This window comes from Dendropsophus ebraccatus, chromosome 5 (genome assembly GCF_027789765.1).
Source record: "Dendropsophus ebraccatus isolate aDenEbr1 chromosome 5, aDenEbr1.pat, whole genome shotgun sequence".
In the NCBI taxonomy this organism is placed as follows: Eukaryota; Metazoa; Chordata; class Amphibia; order Anura; family Hylidae; genus Dendropsophus; species Dendropsophus ebraccatus.
Window position 1 is genome coordinate 52,801,942 of NC_091458.1, and position 22,194 is coordinate 52,824,135.

General features: G+C 41.1%; 1 protein-coding gene across 5 annotated transcripts in view; it reads left to right on the forward strand.

Annotated features, from left to right (window-relative positions):
* TNS2 (tensin 2) overlaps positions 1-22,194 on the forward strand; it is a 107,320-nt gene that overhangs the window by 73,574 nt on the left and 11,552 nt on the right. For all 5 annotated transcript variants that reach the window (XM_069970184.1, XM_069970188.1, XM_069970187.1 and 2 more), the window contains exons 11-21: positions 1,437-1,520; positions 4,688-4,800; positions 8,407-8,467; positions 8,546-8,630; positions 9,688-9,817; positions 11,035-11,100; positions 11,357-11,473; positions 12,668-14,074; positions 18,529-19,765; positions 20,944-21,509; positions 21,597-21,683. In XM_069970184.1, the coding sequence (XP_069826285.1) occupies positions 1,437-1,520; positions 4,688-4,800; positions 8,407-8,467; positions 8,546-8,630; positions 9,688-9,817; positions 11,035-11,100; positions 11,357-11,473; positions 12,668-14,074; positions 18,529-19,765; positions 20,944-21,509; positions 21,597-21,683 (3,953 nt within the window). The remainder of the gene's footprint in view (positions 1-1,436; positions 1,521-4,687; positions 4,801-8,406; positions 8,468-8,545; positions 8,631-9,687; positions 9,818-11,034; positions 11,101-11,356; positions 11,474-12,667; positions 14,075-18,528; positions 19,766-20,943; positions 21,510-21,596; positions 21,684-22,194) is intronic.

Consider the following 22,194-nt stretch of genomic DNA (forward strand, 5'->3'; position numbering starts at 1 on the left):
CGCAGCTCCTGGTGGGGTGATCTGGGGAGCCATCATGTACAACAGTCGGTCACCACTAGCAGTTACACAAGGGACACTAAATAGCTCAATGATATGTGCAGGACATTCTGCCGCCATATGCTGCCATAAAGCAAGGGTTTCTATAGTCAATCTTTGCCTGCCAGGTCACCAGATTTATCACCAATTGAGCATTTATGGAACCAGCTGAGACGTCAGCTACAGCAATCTACAAGTGTGCAGGATCTACAGGCCAAGCTGCAACATCTATGGGGAAATGTGCAGCAGGATGCCATAAGGAACCTGAATGCCTCCATGCCCAACCGCATCTCATCTCAAATGCAGACTAGAGGCGGCATAACAGGGTCCAATAGCCTCCATTCAGTTGTTAAATTTCCCCATTAAACGTATCTCTTCCCTCTAATATTGTAATCTCTACAGATATTCATTATATTCACACATATAAAGCTTCATTTGATTCCAACAACTTTAGGTGTTTGTTATTTTTTATGGCCAGCGCATGTGTTTTCAGTCTTGTTGTTAACCCTAGGATTATATTTTTTTATGATTTTACAATTTTTGGTTATACTTAGCCATAATCACAAGTACTGACTGTTCTCAGTTGACTAGAATTGTTCCCATTGTTAGTTCAATATGACATATTAAAAAGCCATTTGAGGTTATCAGCCTAGGAATGAATGGCCGCCTATTGTCAAACTCTCATCATTAGAAAGGAATCATATGCTGCTTATGAACACCCTGTACTATCATACTCATAATAATCACATTGTAATATGGATCTTTGCAGTATTTTAGCATGTAAGCTCAGCCCTGAAATCGGTTATAGCTGGAGGACCCTTATTCCTTTTAATACATTCTATTATTTGGGAAAGCACATTTGTATATGATACTAGAATGCCATGAATCAGTATATATCTAAGCAGTGTCGGACTGGCCCACCACAAGACCAGAGGATCCTCCGGAGGGCCCTAGCTTTAGATCCTGCACAAACACTTACTGACATGTTGTCTCTCACTGGTTGTTCATTGGTGGGCCCCCAGGATCATTTCCTCTGGTGGGCCCCAGATACCCCAGTCCGACACTGTATTGCATGCTGTAAACCAGTGGTTGGCAGCTGTGGTCCTTCAGCTATAATATTTCCAAAGTGCCTTGGCAGCAGCTAGAGGATATAGGTTGTACCCAGAGTCAGCAAAAACACCAGATGCCAAGTAAATGAACAATTTCATAACCTTGTGGATTGTATTTCCTCTTATTTGTATTTCCTCTTAAAGCAACATATTCTATTTCCATGATACTGTACTTTGTGTCCATTCTGTCCTTTACGTTATGAATTGCTTCCACTTTCCGTGCCTGGCCCTATCTCTCCCTTCTTTCCTTAGCTGTCAGTCACATGCATTGTTTCCGCTCCTTGTTTGCAGTGTGGACCAGGCGCTCAGTACTTTGGCCATGAGAAAGTTCTGTGAAGATAAGGTCTCTTCATCACTTCATCCATCCCAGCGCAGGTCAGTGCACAAAAAACGGGAATGTCAGTAAACCTGAGAACCGCAGCATTATTCCCGGCTCACATACAATGCCAAAACACTTCAGTAATGTTTTCTTACCATGCAGTTGGGAAATCAGGAGCTTTTCCTGTTCTAGAAGAGAAATATTCACTTGCCCTGTGTCCTGTTATCAGAAGCAGCAGAATGTTTTTTACTGAACTGGTTTCCTGTGATACAGATTGGCAGAATAAGTTTTGTTTCCTTACAGGAATGACAAGGAAATCGCTAGTAAGTCAGATGGTGTAATATTAATTTGCCGGCAGTTGTCTCTCTAGAGGTGAAGTCTAAAGAAAACCAAATTGATACCCCATATGGGATGTCAAACAACTCTCCGTTTTTCCATGTAATCTAGTGTAGGTGGGAATAATAAGCCCTTTAACCTTCAGAAGAGCTGGATATTACACAAAGAGCTGTTCTCATAGTCCTTATGAAACTACAACCTACATATTGAGTTATCACCTAAATAAACATGTCTTTAAAGTTGTACATGTTATATGTGCATATATAGGAGTTGTATTAGATTAGAACAGGGCTTCTTTCTTCCAGAAACCATGTCCCATTCAATGAGTCTGAGCAGCAATACTAGACAAAGTCCATGGGCAACAGTAGCACCAAGAAGAAAAAAAGTCATGGTTTTGAAATCTCATACAAACCAAGTCAACTATACACGGGAAGATGTTTAGATGTTTTGTTAGCTCTGAGATCCCCTTAACTCAAGTTGTTGGGGCACCTACATGTGTATGGTCAACTTATGATGATATAGTCATTATGATTGAGTCATCATTAGAGACGAGCGAACCTTGAGCACGTTTCGGTTTGTCTGAACCTGAACTTTCTGCATTTGATTACCAGCGGCTGAAGAGATGAGGAAGCAGGATGCAGCCCTTCAGCCGACTTCTTTATCCAGCTTCTTGAGCCATCGGTAATCGAATGCCAAGTGTTTGGGTTTAGGCAAACCCGAACATGCTCAAAGTTCGCTCATCTCTCCTCATTATCTAAATAAGCCTTGTAAAGCCGTACATTAGCGTTTTAAATGGCTTTTCTGGGCAACATGTACTGATGACCCATCCACAGGATAGTTTATCACTAACCAATCGAGAGGTTCCGACACCCGGCCCCTGCACTGATCAGCTGTTCAGTGCAACACTACACACTAAGCAGAGTTTGTCTTCATTCATAGTGTAGCTGTGGTGATCGGTTACTGGTGAGCTATCCTGTAGATAGTTCATCAGTACAATTTAACCGGAAAACCCTTTAAAATAAATTTAAAGTGGTATTCCCATCTCCAGCATTTATGGCTTATCCACACAATATGCCATAAATGTCTGATAGATATGACCCAGTGGTGGCACCTGCATATATCTCAAGAATTGGAGCCCAATCCCCATATGACCTATTTTGGGGGGGCCAAAGGGGGTTGGAAAGCTAAAAAAAAAAAGAAGCAAAACAGACTAATGTTAATGGGAGTTGTGTAAATAGCATATCACCATGAACTATGATGTTTGCATAACAACTACAGAAACACATAGCTTGCAGTCATATGTGCAGTTCCCAGAGGTGGCCCCAGAATCCTTTGACGAAACTGTCACAGGTGCTTAGTATATGCAAACTTTCTCTTGTCAATGTGAAACGAATGGACCAGGTACAGTGTACAAATATTTACCCAGTTTACTGTCTTCTCATACATGGTCCAGTTTTTCCGCCCAATCTCCAGCAGGAAATATAGTCTTTAGACATACTAGCGTTATACAACATATTCAAAGTTTCCTACAGCATTCAATGCTTGCGAGCATACTAAGGAAAAGTGCAACAAAAGTCCATAGAAATGTAGCAGTCAATGAACAATGTTCTCATTGTCCTCAACAAACCATGAAGACAAATGTGGGCACAAACATTTATATTTTTTTTCTTTTAAACATTTACCTAAAATATAAAATTTTTTACTTTTGCATAGTGATTTTGTACCTGTGTCCATCCCTATGCATTTAACCCCATTCAATGTAGCAGGGGTAAAATCTCTGGTGAATCCACAGTGAAAATACAAGACAAATCTACAACAGAGTGAGCTGTTTTCTTGGCCAGCCATGTATGGGTCAATTTACCCTGATCCAAAAAGCATTGATATATTTTTACGATCGAGGCTCTGGTTGTTAAATGGGCATATGTTGTAATACAGCTGCACAGGTTGGAATGATTTTCCCGTGGAAAATAGTTTAAATCTTTGGAAATATAATTTATGTATGGTGCTGAACTTATATGTGCTTAATAGACCGTTAAAGAAACTCCTTAATCTGTTACGACACATGGAAAAAATGTAATGGGTTGGGACCTTAATTTCGGTAATAGCTTCTTATGTAAATTGACTAAATTTTTACTCAACTATTAGCCTGTGGACTCATCGTGGAATATTTTGTTGCTGTTTTATGCTGTCTGGCTTATAAATTTCTTGTTTTCTCTCTCCTTTTTATTTTCTTATTTTTAAGTTGAAAGTTTTTTACCTTAAAGGGAATGAAGAATCTAACCTGCTGATAACTCCTGGCTTATCTTCATCCTCTCAGCCGTTTCTGTGATATTAGCAGTTTAATCTATAAGCTAATTTTGGTGCACTGGGGGCGGGTCTACTGTCCCAGTACACCCGTCTACCCCTGGCCACCCACTCTTCCAATGAATATCAGCTGAGCAGGTCAGGCAGGGTGGATCAGTGCCTCGCCCCCAGTGCACCAAAATGCCTACTTAGCATATGGATTAAATGGCTCATATCACCAAAATGGCGCAAAGGATGAAGGTAAAAAAAAGTACCTTCATCCTCAATGCCCTGTGAGCTATAGGCAAATATCAGCAGATTAGATGCTTCCAACCTAATCCCTTTCAACAGCTAAAGCTTTGGCTGTTCAGGGATGATGGGAATTGTAGCTTTGCAACAGCTGTAGGACCATGATTATGACACCTGTGCTCTACATTCTGGTTTGGATGCAGTTTCTTTTATCCTTTGCAGACTGATTTCTACATGTTTTCAAGTTGTTGCCTTGTGGTTGCATATTAAAATATAATAATACCTCTTGTATTATTTGTATGCTGGTTTATATGTTCTACTCTTTTTAAGCATCTTTTACTGTCTTTTTGTGCAGGTATATCAATTACTTTGGAGGATTATTATCGGGGACCATAAAGATCAGCAGCGACATGTTATCGTTGCAGTGTGTGCTGTTACCAGTTATTCCAGCACTTCAGAATGATGGAGGTAGGAAGTATTTATAGCAGCATGCTGACCATAATATAATAGCACACATACCATACATAATAATCATCTATTTAGAAGGCTGAGGATTTCTCATTTGTTCTGCATACTGTAAAATAAGTATTTTCCCACTAAAGCTACAGAGACTCTTTGTATTGTGGAATGGTCTGAGAATATACTCCCAGTGAGCCCCCCAACATGGGGTGATCTGCTGAGATTGCTGGTGAGAAGCTATATGCAGCCATAAGTTTGCCTTTAGGGGATCATGTAGTATTGGAGGCCCCAATTCAGGTCTATGTGGTGAGTCCACCCGAGTGCAAGCTGCTTTTTGGACACTCTCTGATCCTAGAGGTAGTCCAGAGGCTAAGATTAGGGGCAAAATAGGTGGCTTGTAACAATATTGTATGTCTTGCTTACAACATGTAGCTTATATGTATTCCATATAAGCTTATTTCAATGGGAAAGTATGGTAACTTTAGGTGCCAGTTGACCCAGTGGTGGAAGATATATTTCGGTATCCGTGTTATCACTCATAGTACCGGCTTCAGCATTCTTTGCGTTTCACCCAACAGGAAGTTACTAGTAGTAAGCCCTTACTGTCAATAGGGCAGGGATAGGGCTGGGAAGGGAAGAGGGAAGGCGTTACAACCCTCAGCACTTCAGGGGATTAGGAACACCTCTTTCACACTTTGTTGCCATGAGAAAGGGCTAAAGGCCCTATTACACAAAGCAATTATCGGCCATTACAGATGATAGTCGCTTCGTGTAATAAAAGACTACGATGAGCCGACATGCATGATGTCAACTGATCATTGTCTTTCAACAGACTGAAACGCCAAAGATCAGCCTGGCTTAGTGTAATAGGAGCAGCTCCTAGCCCCACGCCCCTGACAGGTCAGCGCTCTCTTGCTCTCCACATTGCCCTGTGTAATAGGGACTTAATAGTCACAGTCACTAAAATGCATTGATGTCCTTATGTCCAGTTTTTTTGTGTTTGTAAATAAAGATTGAACCTTTTCCTTCTTCTGAATATATATACTTGTATATATATATATATATATATATATATATATATATATATTACTTGCGGCCTACTTGTTATATATATGCTTCTTTTCTAACATTTTCCTAAAATTTACAATAGGAAATGGTCATTTAAGTTGAGGGTCCTAGAGGGACCTGGATCTGTCATCTATTCCGTGAATATGCCATAAAAGTCTAATATAGGATTAACCCTTTAAGGATAAACTAAGAATGGAATTGAGTTTGTTTATTCTTCCATCAGACTGCTCAGAGAGGTAGCTACATATTTCCATGGCTGGAGTATTGGAAAACTAGGCCTATTCGGCGTGCAGTGCTGAATCGTCTCTGTGATAGCTCCATTATTAATATCAGCTTACATTATACTCATTATACATTTGTCTTAGGCACATATGTTTCTCATAAATCCTGGCTTTCCTTGACATCTGCTTCCCAGATCCTAAGAGTTTGCATCAACTGTATTAAAAGCTGCACTTTGTCCATTGGATGTCATGCCAGATATGGAGTTCCACTGCTCGTTGCCATATGGAATTTAAAATTTTTGAGCATCCAAAATTAGTTTGGAAAAACAAATCCCTAAATGAATTTGCCAAATGCACTGAAAACATATGCAGCTAATGCGTGTCTCCATACAGCTAGAATATAGGATGAGAGCGCAGGTTCCCAGACCTGAGTCACTCCTCTTCCCTTGTGGTCTGTGCATACCAGTCCTCTTGTCATATGTCAGACATCTGCTTAGCGTTAGTCTAGCATGCCGTATAGAAGTTGCTCCTTTTTAATTTCATAGCTGTGAGTTGATTTGCCATTTCACATCATTTTTAACATTTTATTTAGATAAGTACTTGCTATTCATGGCTGTGTGTTAACTTTTTATTTTGATTAAGTAATTCTCCCTAACTTCCTAACAGGCCATTTAACTTGGCCGAACGCTCATGTTATTTTTTTAATGAGTGAAAAAAATAATATTTCTGATGGTGCGTTAAGTTGATGAAGTATCAAGAGGGCAAAAAACAGCAAGTCTGATGTCTTTGTCACCCAGCTGGAAAGATCAAAGTTGAGCTTTCCCCATAGACATGCAAATTGGTAGATCCAAGCCAGAGATATGGGAAAAAACCTTCAATAAGAAGGTACTGAGAGTTCAAGGAGTCTCTTTTGGGAGAGATAAGTGAACATTGGCCATAAAACTTAAGGGCCTGTTACGTGGGCCGATTATTGGGCAGGAACATGGCAAGAAATGCTCCTTCAGCCGACGGTAGTGTAAAAGGGATCAGCTGAGGATGGGGAAAACGATTGATTGGGTCCGGTCTTTAAAACAAGTTTTAAAATTTATTGTTGCCAGCCACAAATCTTTCTGTTGTAGATGTAAAGATATCTGTACTGGTAGTTTCCAGGGTGACGTGAACGATGCAAGCATTGTTCATGCAGCCTGGGCACCTCTATTTGTCATGTCAACAAATCTGTATGTCTAAAAGGACCCTTCGGTATGTAAATGGAACATTGCAGGCAGTATTTATAAGTTCAATGGCAGTTAATTAAAGAAGAACCTCTCTGTTTTGTCCATATACAGTATCTGTAATGCACACTCACACCAGGTATTACCATAGTGCCATCTGTTTTATCCCAGCTCTACTACTGTCAAAAATGTATAAATCTATAGCTGTTTTTAGGTAATTATGCAAGTATGCTAAGTAGTCCTTTTGGTGCACTGAGGGCGTTCCTGGCAGCAAGTATGTCACCATGAACGTGCGCACATTCATCATCTTCATCTATACATAAGTAGCCAATAGGAGGGGATATACGAGCCAGCGGGTGGGCAGAACGGTCCACTGAGGGCCCGAAGAATATCTCAGTGCACTAAAAGGACTGATTAGCAGATTTGCTTTAGATTTAATTATGTAAAAACTGATCCATGGAGGACAAAAGAGAACAACAGTGCTGCTGGGATTAGCAGCTTTGCTGGTAAAGGTACCCATCGGTAGGTTTGTATGTTAAAACCTGCTGATAGTTTACCTTTAACAGAGACTGCAGTAGCAGCGAAAACCTGCTACTGCTGGGAAGTTCACATTCACATTCAACAGACTGCTATGTTTCAGGTCTGCTTACTGTCTATAATGGACCTATTAATACAAACTGCCGTAAGGCCTCATTTACATGGTAGTATCAAAGGTCCCATATAGCAGTCAGTAATCGGCACGCACATCCCTTATCACCATGCACTTCTAATGTCTGTACGTTCTTAGTAACACTGGGGAGTGATCAGCTTCCCAGACATGACCTGCACAGTTATATGCCCACAGTTATATGCCCTTGTTTGACCCCAGTTTCATCCATAGCTTATTCCTGCAGCAGATCTATATGGAGCCAATAGCTTTCCATATGTTTACCATCTGCGGCAGTAAAGCCGTGTTATTTCACTTGTGCTATAGTAATTCCTTTTTTGCCGTATTGGTCCAGAGCATTCCTTTCCATGCCACATAAAACAACAGGAATGCCAGGTCTTGTGTTTTTTTTCTGCCTACTGTGAATTCTCAGTCCATTCATATTGTTTTATTTCTTCTTTTTTTCCAGGATTTTGCCCCTTTCTTAAGATCTACCAGTCCATGCAGCTTGTCTACACCTCAGGAATTTAGTGAGTTTCTATACAGTATCTAAGCAATGTGCAATGTACAATGCCTCCATGACATAACTCTCCCTGTCTTGTCTTTAGCTTAAGTCAAGGGGATGGCACAAATAAGAAACGTCAACTCTGTGTTAGCTTGGAGCCAGCCTTGCTTCTTAAAGGTGATATCATGGTATGTATCAGTCTGTTACATGTTATAGATATGCCTACATACTAGCATTAGACACATACTATATGTGCAGCCTTGGTAGCTGCATAGGAACCCTGCAGGTAAGGGGGGGAAACTATTCATAAAATAATAATATTGCTCCCCATTGACTATTAGATGTAGTAATGGATTACAATAGGTCCGTTTCGGGCGGTAGCCCGGGGCCCTAAGCTCCTTGGGGGGCCATTGGCCACCCAAAAACACATACTTTTAGTAATGTATTGTCTCCTGGCTACAGTTCTGCCATGATTTGCAAAAAATCACAGCTTTTTAATGCAGTTTTGCACAAATCAGAGCATCATGACATTATCTATCCTGTACTATGAACACTACGCTAATGCTGCCATAGCTACAGTGGGATTGGGGGCCCAGGCCTGGTGAACAGCCCAGGGCCTATGGTAAAGTTCATCCGCCCCTGATTAGATGCCATGTAATGGTCTACTCTCATTTATTGCTCACAATAACAGGTGTATTGGTACTCTAGTGAAGGATTTTCAGATTTTCTGAGCCATGGATGAGGTGCCCTATGGTTAGTGTCCTATAACAAGGGAGCAAAATACTGTTGTTGCAAAGGGTCCCTGTGCTGTCATATTCGTCCCCTGAGAATTAGTACCCAGTGTAATGATAAATGGTATGTTATCTGGTGTATTGGAAATCATATATAAGCTAAAGGGACACTAGTTATATACATACTTACTGAAATGCAAAGAGCTCTAACTCTATAATAATTTCCTGTATAGTAGTACAATATATGTGAGAACCATCCAACATGAACAAGTAGAGCTGGTTCCCATTCTGTGCCATTGCCCTACAGTATATAATCTGTAGTCTGTAGCATTGTTCTATGTAGAGATACACCATAGAGTACTGTACAGTTCAGTTGCTTAATCTGACAATTTAGTATATTGGATAATATTATATTAAATATAATATAATAAACATATTAGTAATTCTTGACATCTTGACAATTTTCACATGCTGAGATAATCATAAAAACTTGTATTTATTTGTCTTCTGATAGGTGAAATGCTATCATAAGCGCTGCAAGCCTCACGAGAGAGAAGTCCTGTTCAGACTTCAGTTCCATACGTGCACAATTCACAACACTCATCTCTGCTTCAGTAAAGACCAGCTGGACTGTGCCTGCACAGGTGAGAAGTTGTATCTTATGTACAGGCATACAGCTCCCTACCATTGCTTAAAGCAGGGATGGGGAACCTTCAGCCGTCCAGCTGTTGCAAAACTACAAATCCCATCATGCCTGGACAGCCAAAGCTTTAGCTTTGGCTGTCCAGGCATGATGGGAATTGTAGTTTTGCAACAGCTGGAGGGCCAAAGGTTCTTCATCCCTAGATTAAAGGAAATCTGTGAGGTCCCTACCAGGTACAGAGCTGCAGACACAGGCAGATAGGTGTGGCACTTCAGCTTTCAAGGAAAAATGCAATTTTATAACATTGAAAATGGCCATTAGCAAGGACAAAGGTGTCATTTGTTTTATTTCCCTATGACCTATCTGCCTGTGTCTACAGTTCTGTACTTGATAAGGACCTGACAGATTCCCTTTAAACCAGTGTTTCCTAAAGTGAGGTCTACACAACCTTGTGGTCCTGGGGTGAGGTCTCCACGGCTTCTATATTCATTGTAAATGTGGTTACAGTATAGTGGAAGAATTTGCACTTCTTCCTTGTTTATGGGACATCATTTGTACTGCAAGTGTGCAGCAGAGCTGGATTGTCGTTCAGTGGGGCTAATCCTAGGCATTTCTATCTGAAATAAGAAGCCTGCCTGAAAGTTTCTTATTGCATGGGAACAAGGTTCTTGACATCACATTTACATGCATAGAATAAGGATTGCTGTTATATTGGATGCAGATTTAGTCATAAAATCAGCAACAAAATTCCATGTGAAATTTAACATAAATTTAACATAAATGGGACCTTACAACTACTGCTGCAAAATACTGACCTGAAAACATAAGCCTGAGGTCTGTATGTTTAAGGAACTGAAGACTTAAGTAAACTGCTGGTCCTTGTGTTATCCCGTTGTGATAGTGTTTACAAAAGGATATCCTTTAAACTTAATGCAACGTCAATGTCAACGAGAGGATGTGCTTTATGGACAGCTGCGCTGCAGGATGTGAGCTGGATTTACAGACCCTCATGCTTTACAGCCTCATATGGAGGGTCACATTGGATAGACAGAATTGCTGTACTGCCGAAGACTACTACCATAAAAATTCATCTGTGACTGCAGTTACCTAAAGTGTAATATTCTCTCTAACTGATGGAGAAGCTGATCTCCTCTATGTATAATATATACATCATGCCACATGTTGCCCTTAATATTAATTGTGATTTCTTCTCCCAAGATGACAGATTCCCCAACGATGCAGCCGTGGAGTTTATATTTTCCTCTGGACAAGACAAAGTTAAAGGTTAGGACACCTCTGAGTCATTGAGTCTGTCTGTGTTTCTTTCTCCTTGTTTTGTCTCGATTCTTGACCTGTTCCAAAGTGTTAGCCACATCTACGCACACATCCTTCCTGTATAGATGACTTCATCACTCATGACTGTGGAAGTTACCAATATTTCTGTGGCTCCCACCTACATAATACCACTCAGCTGGTTTTCTATCTTCTAAACAAACAGTGGTCTTACTACTTTTTTGTCTCTCCATCTCCCACATTAAAGGGCGAGAAGTTTCCCGCAAAGACCCCAGCGTTTCAGTGGATTATGACATCACCGATCCCCTAGTCCGTTTTGATTCCTATGAGAACCTCAACGTAAACTATGAGGATAGTCAGGAGGGTAAGTGCACTGAATGTCACACACAACAGCTGGGCCAAATAAGTGTTTAATGTACATGTCACTTGTAGATATTATCTGAGGGAGAGACCAAACGGATTAGTCACTTCCCGTAGACTGCTTTACATTAGAGCTCTGGTTAATATTAGTGACGTTAAATTACTGTGGGTTTCGGTTACAACAGTATGTCTACATGACAAGTCAATGACAGGACGCACAAGAGAAATAAGCTTTGCTGTTATTGAATATAGAAAAAAAAGACAAGATAATCTTAACTCAATAGATGAATGTGGAGGCAAAGCTTGAAACAGGGGTGTATCGTGAAACTCCATAGCAAGATCTGGGGTACGGCATAGCGATGCATGCATAGCGATGTCACAATAAAAGATGTAATGCTCATATTGATGTCACTATAAATTGATGTCCCTAATTAACACTGTGATATCATAGTAGAAGAATCATGCACACAATGATGTCACTGCACAGAATTATTACACACTGTAATGTCACAGTTCAGGGAACATGCATACAGTAATGTCACTGCATAAGTATATTTCATACAATGATGTCAGAATCCATTTGTTTCTATACACATTAGACCAGGGCCTTTGGCTGTCCAGGCATGATTGTATGCATTAGATAGTCAGCCCATCCAGATGAAAACACCAGGTTTGGCCACACATTGTGGGTTTGCTACAGCACTACAATTGTGGCAAAAATGCATCAAAATTGCTCCAAAACCACAATGTGTGCACACAGCCTTATGTAACTGCTGATGTATTCAGATCAGAGAACATTGTCTAAACTGTCTACAACTGTATCCACCAGCAGGATCTGTATAGGTTTACTGCTTCTTAATGTAAACAGTAGTGTTCTTATAAAAAAAAAAAAGGGAAGGAATTGAATCACAAAGTTTATTAAAGTAAATGAAAATGTAGTAGAATGTTACATTTATACAATGATAATTTTTTCCATAAACCTTTCATTAAATTTCCATTCCATAAAATGTCCATAAAACTGGAAAATCCATTAAACGAAAATCCATTTAACCATAACAATATAGAAAAATGGTAATAAATAAAGCAGCATTACCAAATGCTGGCTATAGCTGTAACTTATGATTTGGGTTTCAGTTATTTGAGAACCATTTCTTGTTAAGTTTTTTTTTTAACATATTTTCATATTTTTGTTGCATAGATCTTAGTCACACTCGTGGACCATTGGATGGTAGCTTGTATGCTCGTGTAAAGAAAAAGAGCACACCTTTGGCTTCTACCAATGGAAGCCCTGAACAGCATGGACGACTACTGTCTGTCAGTAGTGACTCTGGACACTCTTCAGCCCCGACTGAGAGGTTGGAAGAAACTCCACAGAAGGCTTTGCCAACAGCAGCTGAGCGAGAAGACCTAGAAAAACTATTGGGAGGATTTGGAGTTAATGTAAAGAATGAAGGAGAGCCACAGTACTCACAAGTGGTAAAAAGCGAGGGTGTGGTACCTCAAAATGGACATCATAGGCAAAATATGGAAGAAAGACCCCGAGATTTTCAGCATCAAATGCACCTGGAAGGAGTAAACCAAAATCTTCAACCAAAAGTGAATGGAGATCCAAGGTTTCAGTACTCACCTCCATGGTCCGGGGTATCTGATGAAGGAGCATCTCAAAGTTTGCCTTTAACCTCAACGTCCTGGGAGGAACAGAGGGAATCCCCTTGTGATGCAGTTATATTGGAAGATGAAATAGGACAGTTTGGTGGCCTAGCTGTTTATCCAGGAAGGAGACCTTTATTGTCTAGGCATTGCTCCTGCAGAGTAGGTTATGCTGGTCCTAGTATTGAGGGACCTCCTAGCAGATCCTATTTTAGGCCAGAAGGCATCCTTGATCCTCGAGGAGCCCCAGGAACGGGTGCAATACTGCAAGGAGGTCACTATGCAGGCATGTATGCAGATCAGGAGAGAAGAAGATTGTATCGCTCATTGTCTGAAGGGCCCCAACATTACCCCAACCAGACACAAAGCCCACCAAAGAGAGGAAGTTTGAGAGAACATCGACAATACATGTGTCAGCCTATTTCTCATGAACCTCTTATGCCTCCGATGTGCCCATGTTCTCATTGTCAAAGCTCAGCTTGCTATCCTGTATCTAACATGTGGCCTATGGAAGGAAGCAAGATGCCAACAATGCAAGCTTTTCATCGAGGAGAATTTCCATTACATCTAACTCAGTCTTATGGGCAAAGTGTTCAACCCAACCATGATATTCCACCTTCTTTTCAGGTTCCACCTCCTAAGATGCAGTATGGTTTCACAGTTCCACATGGAGAAGACTCAATACACTATAGTCATTTTGCTGATATGGGATATGGACATGCCTACCCACATTTCCTGCATCCCTCCTATCTTCCAGCTCACTGCCCACCTAATGGATATGGTGGCCATCCTTTTCCTGGTTGTGTGTCCTCCTGTAACCAGACAGGTGGACAGTCTCCTCCAAGCTCTGTATCTCCTATCGTTCCATCCAGTTGCACCCCTCGGAGAATGAGTGGGGATACGATATCTGCTGGGAGCCCTGGTGAATTAACACCGCCACAACAACAGCCGCAAGGTGAGTAGTGTGATACAAATATATAATAGTTTCATAAAAAGTCAGACTGGACCACCTGAGGATCCTCTGGAGGACCCATGGTTGGTAGAGATGAGCGAACCTTGAGCATGCTCGAGTCCATCCGAACCCGAACTTTCGCCATTTGATTAGCGGTGGCTGCTGAAGTTGGATAAAGCCCTAAGGCTATGTGGAAAACATGGATATAGTCATTGGCTGTATCCATGTTTTCCAGACAACCTTAGAGCTTTATCCAAGTTCAGCAGCCCCAGCTAATCAAATACCGAACGTTTGGGTTCGGATGGACTCGAACCCGAACCCAGTTCGCTCATCTCTAATGGTTGGGCATTAATATATACAAGTTAATGTCCAAAAAACTTTTAATCCATAATGTTGATTTTTCAATATACCTTCTTTATCAGTTCCTTATGGTTTTCAAGACCTCTGTTTTCCATCATTAAAAATTGTAGGTGGAGAACTGACAATTCTTCTAATGAGCCCCACACATTTGTGTCCATCATCATGACAAGGACAGATCTCTGTCCCAACCTGAGAGTTCCTACTGTATGACAGCAAGCAGAAATCATGAACGTCATAAGGAATTGATACACAATTTATATTTATATATACAGAAAATAATCTTGCATTATACAAACAAGTAACATTTACTGAAACTGGAGTACCTCTTGCTTCCGTTGCTATGGTGTTGACATAATTTGACTATTTGGAGGCTACTAGACATCAGGATTTTCCCTTGTCCATCGCTACATAGGAATGTCCATGGTGTGTCTTTGGAGCCCTTCTTTAAGGCTGATCCTTGCTCTGACCCCACTCATTTGCCTTAGGGTCCTATTAGACAAAGCGATGTAGAGGAGGAAGTAAGTGCCGACTTGTCAGATCAGCGCTAACTTCCTCTTTATTCCCTGCTCGCTGTCTGTGCCATTACATGCACAGACATCGAGCAGAGGGGGGGGGGGGGGTTGCGGCAGGTAATCGGCCAAGTACATCAGATAATCGTATTGTGTAATAGGGCTCTTAGTGGATGGTTTCCTACCTTGTGCCCTGTTATTTGCTCCCTATTCCTACCTCACTGACAGGGCCTCAAAGCTGGATTGCTCCTTTTATTTTCTAATATGTGAAAGTGGAATGTTTTTTTGTATATTTTACTCCGTATACTGATTGGATTATTGTTTATCCTTCATAAATTTAACATTTCTTATGTTTATAAATTAAACAGTTGAAAAAAGTAGTCGGCCTGCCAGGCAAAATCCCCGGGATGCCATCTGTTTAGAGAGTCATTTACTAACTTTCTTAACGGCAGTATGATAGGTTCAGAATGGCCTTGATTCATATTTTCAGAGAATATAAGAGACCACAGAGAGAACAGGAAGTTTACAAAATGATATAAAATCTAAATTATTCAGTCATTTCCAAAACTCGGTGAAATAGAATACGAGGATCAGCCAGCTGTATTTTGGCAGACCATAGTCATTATTTCTGCATCTCCAAAAAAATGTGCAGGTTTGGGGGTCTGGAATGAAATCAATGCAGTAGAATACAGTCAGTAAACTGGAATGGAAACTATTACAATAAAAATGTCCTGCCATCCACTTATACCAATATAAAAAAGGAACAAAAGTTATAGTGTGAGGATGTTAAAGCAAAAACGTTTACCATATCACACAGACACAGGCAAAAGTTTTGATCCTTTTGGGTCTCTGTGCTAAGACCCCACTGATCACAAGATATAGCCAGGTGAAGTACACGGCTGTCTGCTTGATTCACCCATTCTTTGCTCAATCTGACTCCATAGACTATGGCGGAGATTTATGAAAGTGTGTAAATATACACCTGGTGTAAACTGCCCACAGCAACCAATCACAGCTCAGCTTTCAGCTCTGGTAGAATAAAAGTGGAGCTGTGATTGGTTGCTGTGAGCTATTTACACCAGGTGTATATTTACACCCTTTCATAAATCTCCCCCTATATGTTACCACTATACATATGGTTTTATTCCAAAGAAGAGTATAATAGAACAAACTGGAGGGAATGTTTCACCTTTGTTTCTATGTTCATATTTTTTTGTACACTGTTATGGGAACAGCTATATTGCCTGATCTTCTGCTCTCTTTAGATATTTTAAGAATATTTTTTTAGGATGACCTATTATTGGACCCATTGATTTTGAGAAAAAAATGCAATATATTATATTAGATATAATAATAATAAGCCTTTTAAATACATCTCATTAAAAAATCCAGTGATTTCTCTAAGTATTGCAGGGAAACAGGTTTTACTTTCATTTTACCTGAATGACCACATAATCTGCAAATTTTTATCAGGGAGGTACCAACTGTGAAGGGGTAGAAGATTCTGTAAGGGTACAAACACACACGGCATATACGCTGCGTATTTACTGCTGCGATACGCAGCAGATTAGATCTAAATAACTGAACACAGTATCAAATCTGCTGCTTTGTACCCTAAGGGTCCTATTTGCACAGGGTTAATCTGCTAGGGGAGGAAACAGCTGCTTGTATGGTTTAACCCGAGTCCCTCACACACAGCCATGCTGCAGCAGGCACAGCACTCACTGGAGACAATGTACCTCTGTTTCCGCTATAGTATATCTAACCTTTTTTCATCCTCCGGCTGCTCCATAATACATGTAACTCCTTTATCATACATTGCTGCTCATATAAAATCATCCAGCATAAAGGCTCTAATACACAGAGGGATTAGCTGCCAAACATTTAAAAAAAACTGCAATATTTGCCTGAATTGACCTGATTTGGATAATCACTTAATGTAATAGTGTCCTAACTATATCTTCTCTTTCATAAAGGGCCAGAGCTTATTAAATCAGGGAGGAAATACTTCTTTTTTGGTTTAAAAAAAAAGTTTTAGAAAGTTTTTATATTTTAGTACTCTGTTAGTAGGTTTTCCAGGAGGTCATATGTGAAAAAAAAATCTTAAAAATATGTTTAACATTTAAAAAAATTGATTTAAAATAGAGTTCATGTTCTGATGACAGATTCCCTTTAATGGGTTTTATGCATCAATTTTTTTATGTAGTCTTATTGCTCCTGGTCCAGTGCAGATTTTTTTTAACCTGAATTATAGCTGACACATGTTACCAATTCACTAAAAGTAGATATGAAATGAAAATTTCACAGACAGAAAAAGTTAGATAGACAATCCCTCAGTTTAGTGGATGGCAGCCAGAATATATGTAATAAGAGCACTATACACTGTGTAATATGCTACTAAATATAGGGCAGGAGACATCTACTGCTCCCACCTACTGACACCACCTTACTCATTTACTCCATAAACCAGAAAACATGACTCCTGGAAATTTCCTCTCCTCTCGTTCGCCAGTTTATTGTGTCAATGTCAAGTGTGGAATTTCTTTTCCAAGCATAGGAATATGCCAAACCATTGAGCATTTATTTCCCTCTAGACAACCAGTGGAGATTTGTTCTCTTTGGCATGGCTACATGAAATGACTGGAGGATGCCAGTTCTGAGATGTGTAAAATCTGGCCCAACGTGTTAAATTATGGTTCAGGGTATATTGCTCAGTCTACCATGAGTACTGTTATTGTAGGCATACATATTACAGGTCCACAGTTATAGCTATAATGAGCGGAATTACTGAGAATCACCTTTACATTTCATACATCTTTTATACTTGTGCTTATTATGAAAGCTAAGATTGGACTTTTGTACGCTATTTTGTGTTAAAAAACGTTCAATGGGACATTTTGGAACCTTGGGTCTTCCAGCTGTTACAAAGCTACAATTCCCATCATCATGGTTGGATTCTTTTTTTTCTGTCAGTAAATTTTCTGGATAATCCATATTTTTAACATTGACATAAAAAAATATTTTTACAGTCACTCCCTGTTCTGCCAATCTTCATTCCAACTGTAAGACTTCTATGAGTCCCTCCAGAGCCGCCAAGAACGTTTACGCATTTACGCGTCTCATGAGCAGATATCCTCCCATTACCTGTAATCATGGCAGAACTTTATCAGAACTTCTTCCATTATCTCCACAGCATTGGTGTGTACACCCCATGTTATGTGTATCCAAACTGAATATGTTTTCTCATAGACACCTATCTTCTTAAGAAGGCTACATAGTTTTGACCTCGTCTTCCATTTATCAAAGAGGTGGCTTTATACTTATAGGGGTTGTACAGGGTGAGAGAAGTGTGGCTGCCTTCTAAAACCAGGACTACACTCCTTACCAGGGTATTCATGTTTATGCATCTCAGCAAAGTTCATGTCAGTAGAGCTCAGCTGTCATACCACACATTGCTCGTGAACAAATGGGCCACTATTTCTTTAAGACATTAGTTTTTAGTATGGAGTTTTTTCTTGTATCACTTATAAAAGATATGAGCAGCTTACACATATTAAGAACACTAAAACGCTCCAATTTTTCTTGCAGATGTCCCTGACCATGGTGTGCAAAGGGATACCCCATCATTTCAGCAACAGAATCCAAGAGGGGCAGCACCTGCAGTCAGCGACTCTAGTGTAGCAGTCACTAACCAGGCTATTCATGGACAGAGTCCACTTCACACCAGTTCCCCAACAAGCATCCAAAATCCAGTATCCAACCCAAATCCCAATACACACAGTCCACTACAGGGACTCAACCCAGTGACAACTGATTGCTTTGCATGTCCTCAAAGTCCTTTACATGCCAGTACCCCCATAAACACATATTGTCAGCCAGTGCAAACACAGCATAATCTTACCCACACACAAAATACAGCTGTGCAAACCCAAACCCATATTCCCCCAGCGTCCCCAACTCACAGACCATTGATGCAAACTGACCATGTAATGCCACCAAAAAATGCATCTGTACAGCATAGCACTATTCAGAGGCAAAGCTCAACTGTGCAGAAGCGGAGCCCTCCACGTGCACATGTGCATTTTCACAGTCAGGTCAGCATTAACTCAGTGCACCCAGAAAATCCTGTTGGACAAACAAATGGCTATGGGCCAAAAATCAGCCCTGTGCGGTCCCACAGTATGGAACAAGCACACAATGCATCAATACATTTGCCTGACAACAGGGTGACGCAGGAAGAAACCATACAGGCCCATAAGATAGTGCACACACAGAGCTTTAGCTCACCTGTACGATCACAAAGTGAAGGGACAGCACCCAGTAATGGGCAGGGTCCAGGCCCTCATTCTCCTATACCCTCCCAAAGTGCTGGAACCCAAGTCCACCCTGCTGTGCACACACAGCTTTCACAGTCCCAGTCACCTATTCACACACATGGCACCGCAGGGCAGGTAACCAATGTTGTACGTACACAAGGGGGGGTTGCACAGGCAAATAAACCGAAGCAGACTATATTTCATCAGCAAGGTCCTGTCTGCACAAGCGCTCCATGTATTCCTACAAGTGCCACTGTGCAAACTCAGCGTGGCCATTCAGATAACACAGTGCAAGCCCACAGCACAGTGCACACTCAGATGCCTGCGCTAAAGCTGCATAGTCCTGTTCACAAGCAGGGACCTCAGCTGCAGAACACTGTGTACATAGAGAACATCTCCTTACAGACATTCAGAAATTCATGTAATCAAAGCCAGCCTGCTCCAAACAGCCAAGTGGTGCCAACGCAGAGTCCTTCTAGCCCTCCATCCAGCCCCAGCAGCACTGACAGGTGAGTCTTCTTCTCCAAGTCACTTTGTAAATACTTTGCATTAGTTGGTATGCTAGAAGCACAGGCTATCCACAGTAATGCACAGATATCTACAGTGTAACATTTAATGTATTATTGTTGTTGAAAAGGTCAGACACCAAGAAAGACCCTTACCAGACCCAAACCATGTTGAAAGTCAAAAAAAGAAACAGAGATCAGCTTACTACCACCAATCCAGTCCACAATTGACAAGTATCCACAGCAGAAGCACTGGAGGCGGGCCGACCCGCCCTTAGTGGGAAGAAACTCCAGCCCCTCCATGACGTGACTCCATTAGAATCAATGGAACCCTATCATAGAGGGGCGGGGGTTTCCTGCCACTAAGGGTGGGTCGGCCCGCCTCCAGTGCTTCAGCCTGGGCCTGGTGGTACAGTCACTTTAAGGGCAGGACACCGGGTTGACTGCTGGTTCAACAGCTTGAAGAGCTCCCTAGTTTCAAATAAAGTTAAAGAGTATCCACCATTGGATAAAACTTTTGACATGTGATAGAGACATTTTGGTTGGGGTTTGAGCACTCGACTGATTAGGAAAACAATCCAGGAGAAGTTCGCGCTCAGCACATATGATCTAGGCAGCTGCATAATGTAAGTCTATGGAGCCGTCCAACTCACAAAGACATAGAGCAGGGAAAAGTATGCAAAGCGGCATGGTCATCTCCCTGTTGGTTCTCCTGATTGTTTATGGTCTGAACAATTACACCTGGACCGATCAAAGCATTTGACATTTCTCTGTGACATGTTAAAAGTTTTTTGTAATGACAGGTGATTATTTTGCTACATCCATGATTAAGAACTTCAAAAGGCGTTGGAGTTTTTCCAGTTTTTTTTAAGGTGTATCAATGCAGTCCATGTTTTAATATGAAAAAATTTTGCATTTTAAATTTATTTGGAGCTGGGGAGCACTTCTGCTCTTCATGTTGTAAGTCAGATGTGACCATCGACTGGCATTTTAGGATGGATCCAGCAGAGCATTATAAATGGAAACTGTAATGCAGACATTACTAGAATCTAAATACTATATTATACTTTTGAATCCATGGCTTCACGTAGCTCAGGTAATAGCAGCTTTGTTGTTTGCAGTTGGAGTCCCCAACTGGTGTACGAGAGCTATGCATGAAAACCTATGCTTGTATATTACAGGGTAGGAGCCTTGGATTCTAATGTAAATCTTAACTCAACGAACCCTGAAGGAAATAATTTGCACACTGCCTCCCCACCACGGGTATCAAAGGTCGCCCCACAAATGCCTGTAAGTCCTACCACAAGGACAATGGAAGAAATAAAGAGACAGTCATCATTCAGTCATGCACCAGTCCCTACTGAAACAATTACTCAAGCTGCCCAACACAGTGTACCCACTGAAGCTACCTGTCCTCCACAGCTGCCCCCAATGTTAAATCCTCTTACACTACAGAAAAGGAGTATTACTATGTCCCTGCCTGAGAATCCCATCACCTGCCATGGAGCTGAAGTCGCAACCAGTCCTCCACTGTCACCAATGGGAAGTCAATGTGAGCTTCTGTCTCCTTCTCCAACACCATTATTTCCAATCAGTACTGCCTATTATTCAGGGAGTCCATGCCCTCCAAATGCCCAGCCACCCACTTTGCCTGAAAAGTGCCATACTCCGGCTGTAGTGGACAAGTCAGGAACCCTGGGAAGATCAAGTGACCAACAGGCAGATAAATCCCCCTCCTCAATCAAAGGTTAGTATGTATATGTGTACTACTATTACTCTGTCTTCTACAAAATGCATTGTAGATTGATCTTATTGTTTTTACCCTAAAAATTAGATGTACAACTGGACATTCCTCCAGCTACCAACTTTGTGCAGGATTCTTCAAGGTTTTGGTATAAGCCAAACATCTCCAGAGAGCAAGGTAATGAAAATCCAGTATATGGCCACAACCACACAATGTCTATTTTTGGCTGTTTGACAACATTTTGTACAGCCATCATTTTGGCACCAAACTGTGCCTGGTTTATATCCTTAATTTGCATAAAATGGGCATGTTTTGGCTCCAAAATGACGGCTGTAAAAAATGCCTGTGAAATAGCCTAAAAAGACGACATATGGTCTATAATGTATTTTTGGTCTAATGTATATTCTGGCTCCTCTATACCCCACCAGCTATAATTGATAGATCTGTATACCCAAACAGGGAGAGATCTATCAATGAAGAATATTGGGATGGAGAGAAGCCACCAAGAACTGCCCCAATGACTCTGGCAGAATAAAAATGATTAGAGTTGATCGAACTTCGGGAAATCCTAGGAGGAGGAGAAGAGCGCCCGGGGACCGCCTGGAACTCCGGGATTCAGCCTAGGTAACAGGTTGAATCCTGGAATTCCAGGCGGTACCGTCTCCTCCTTTCCCACGGACCGGGATGG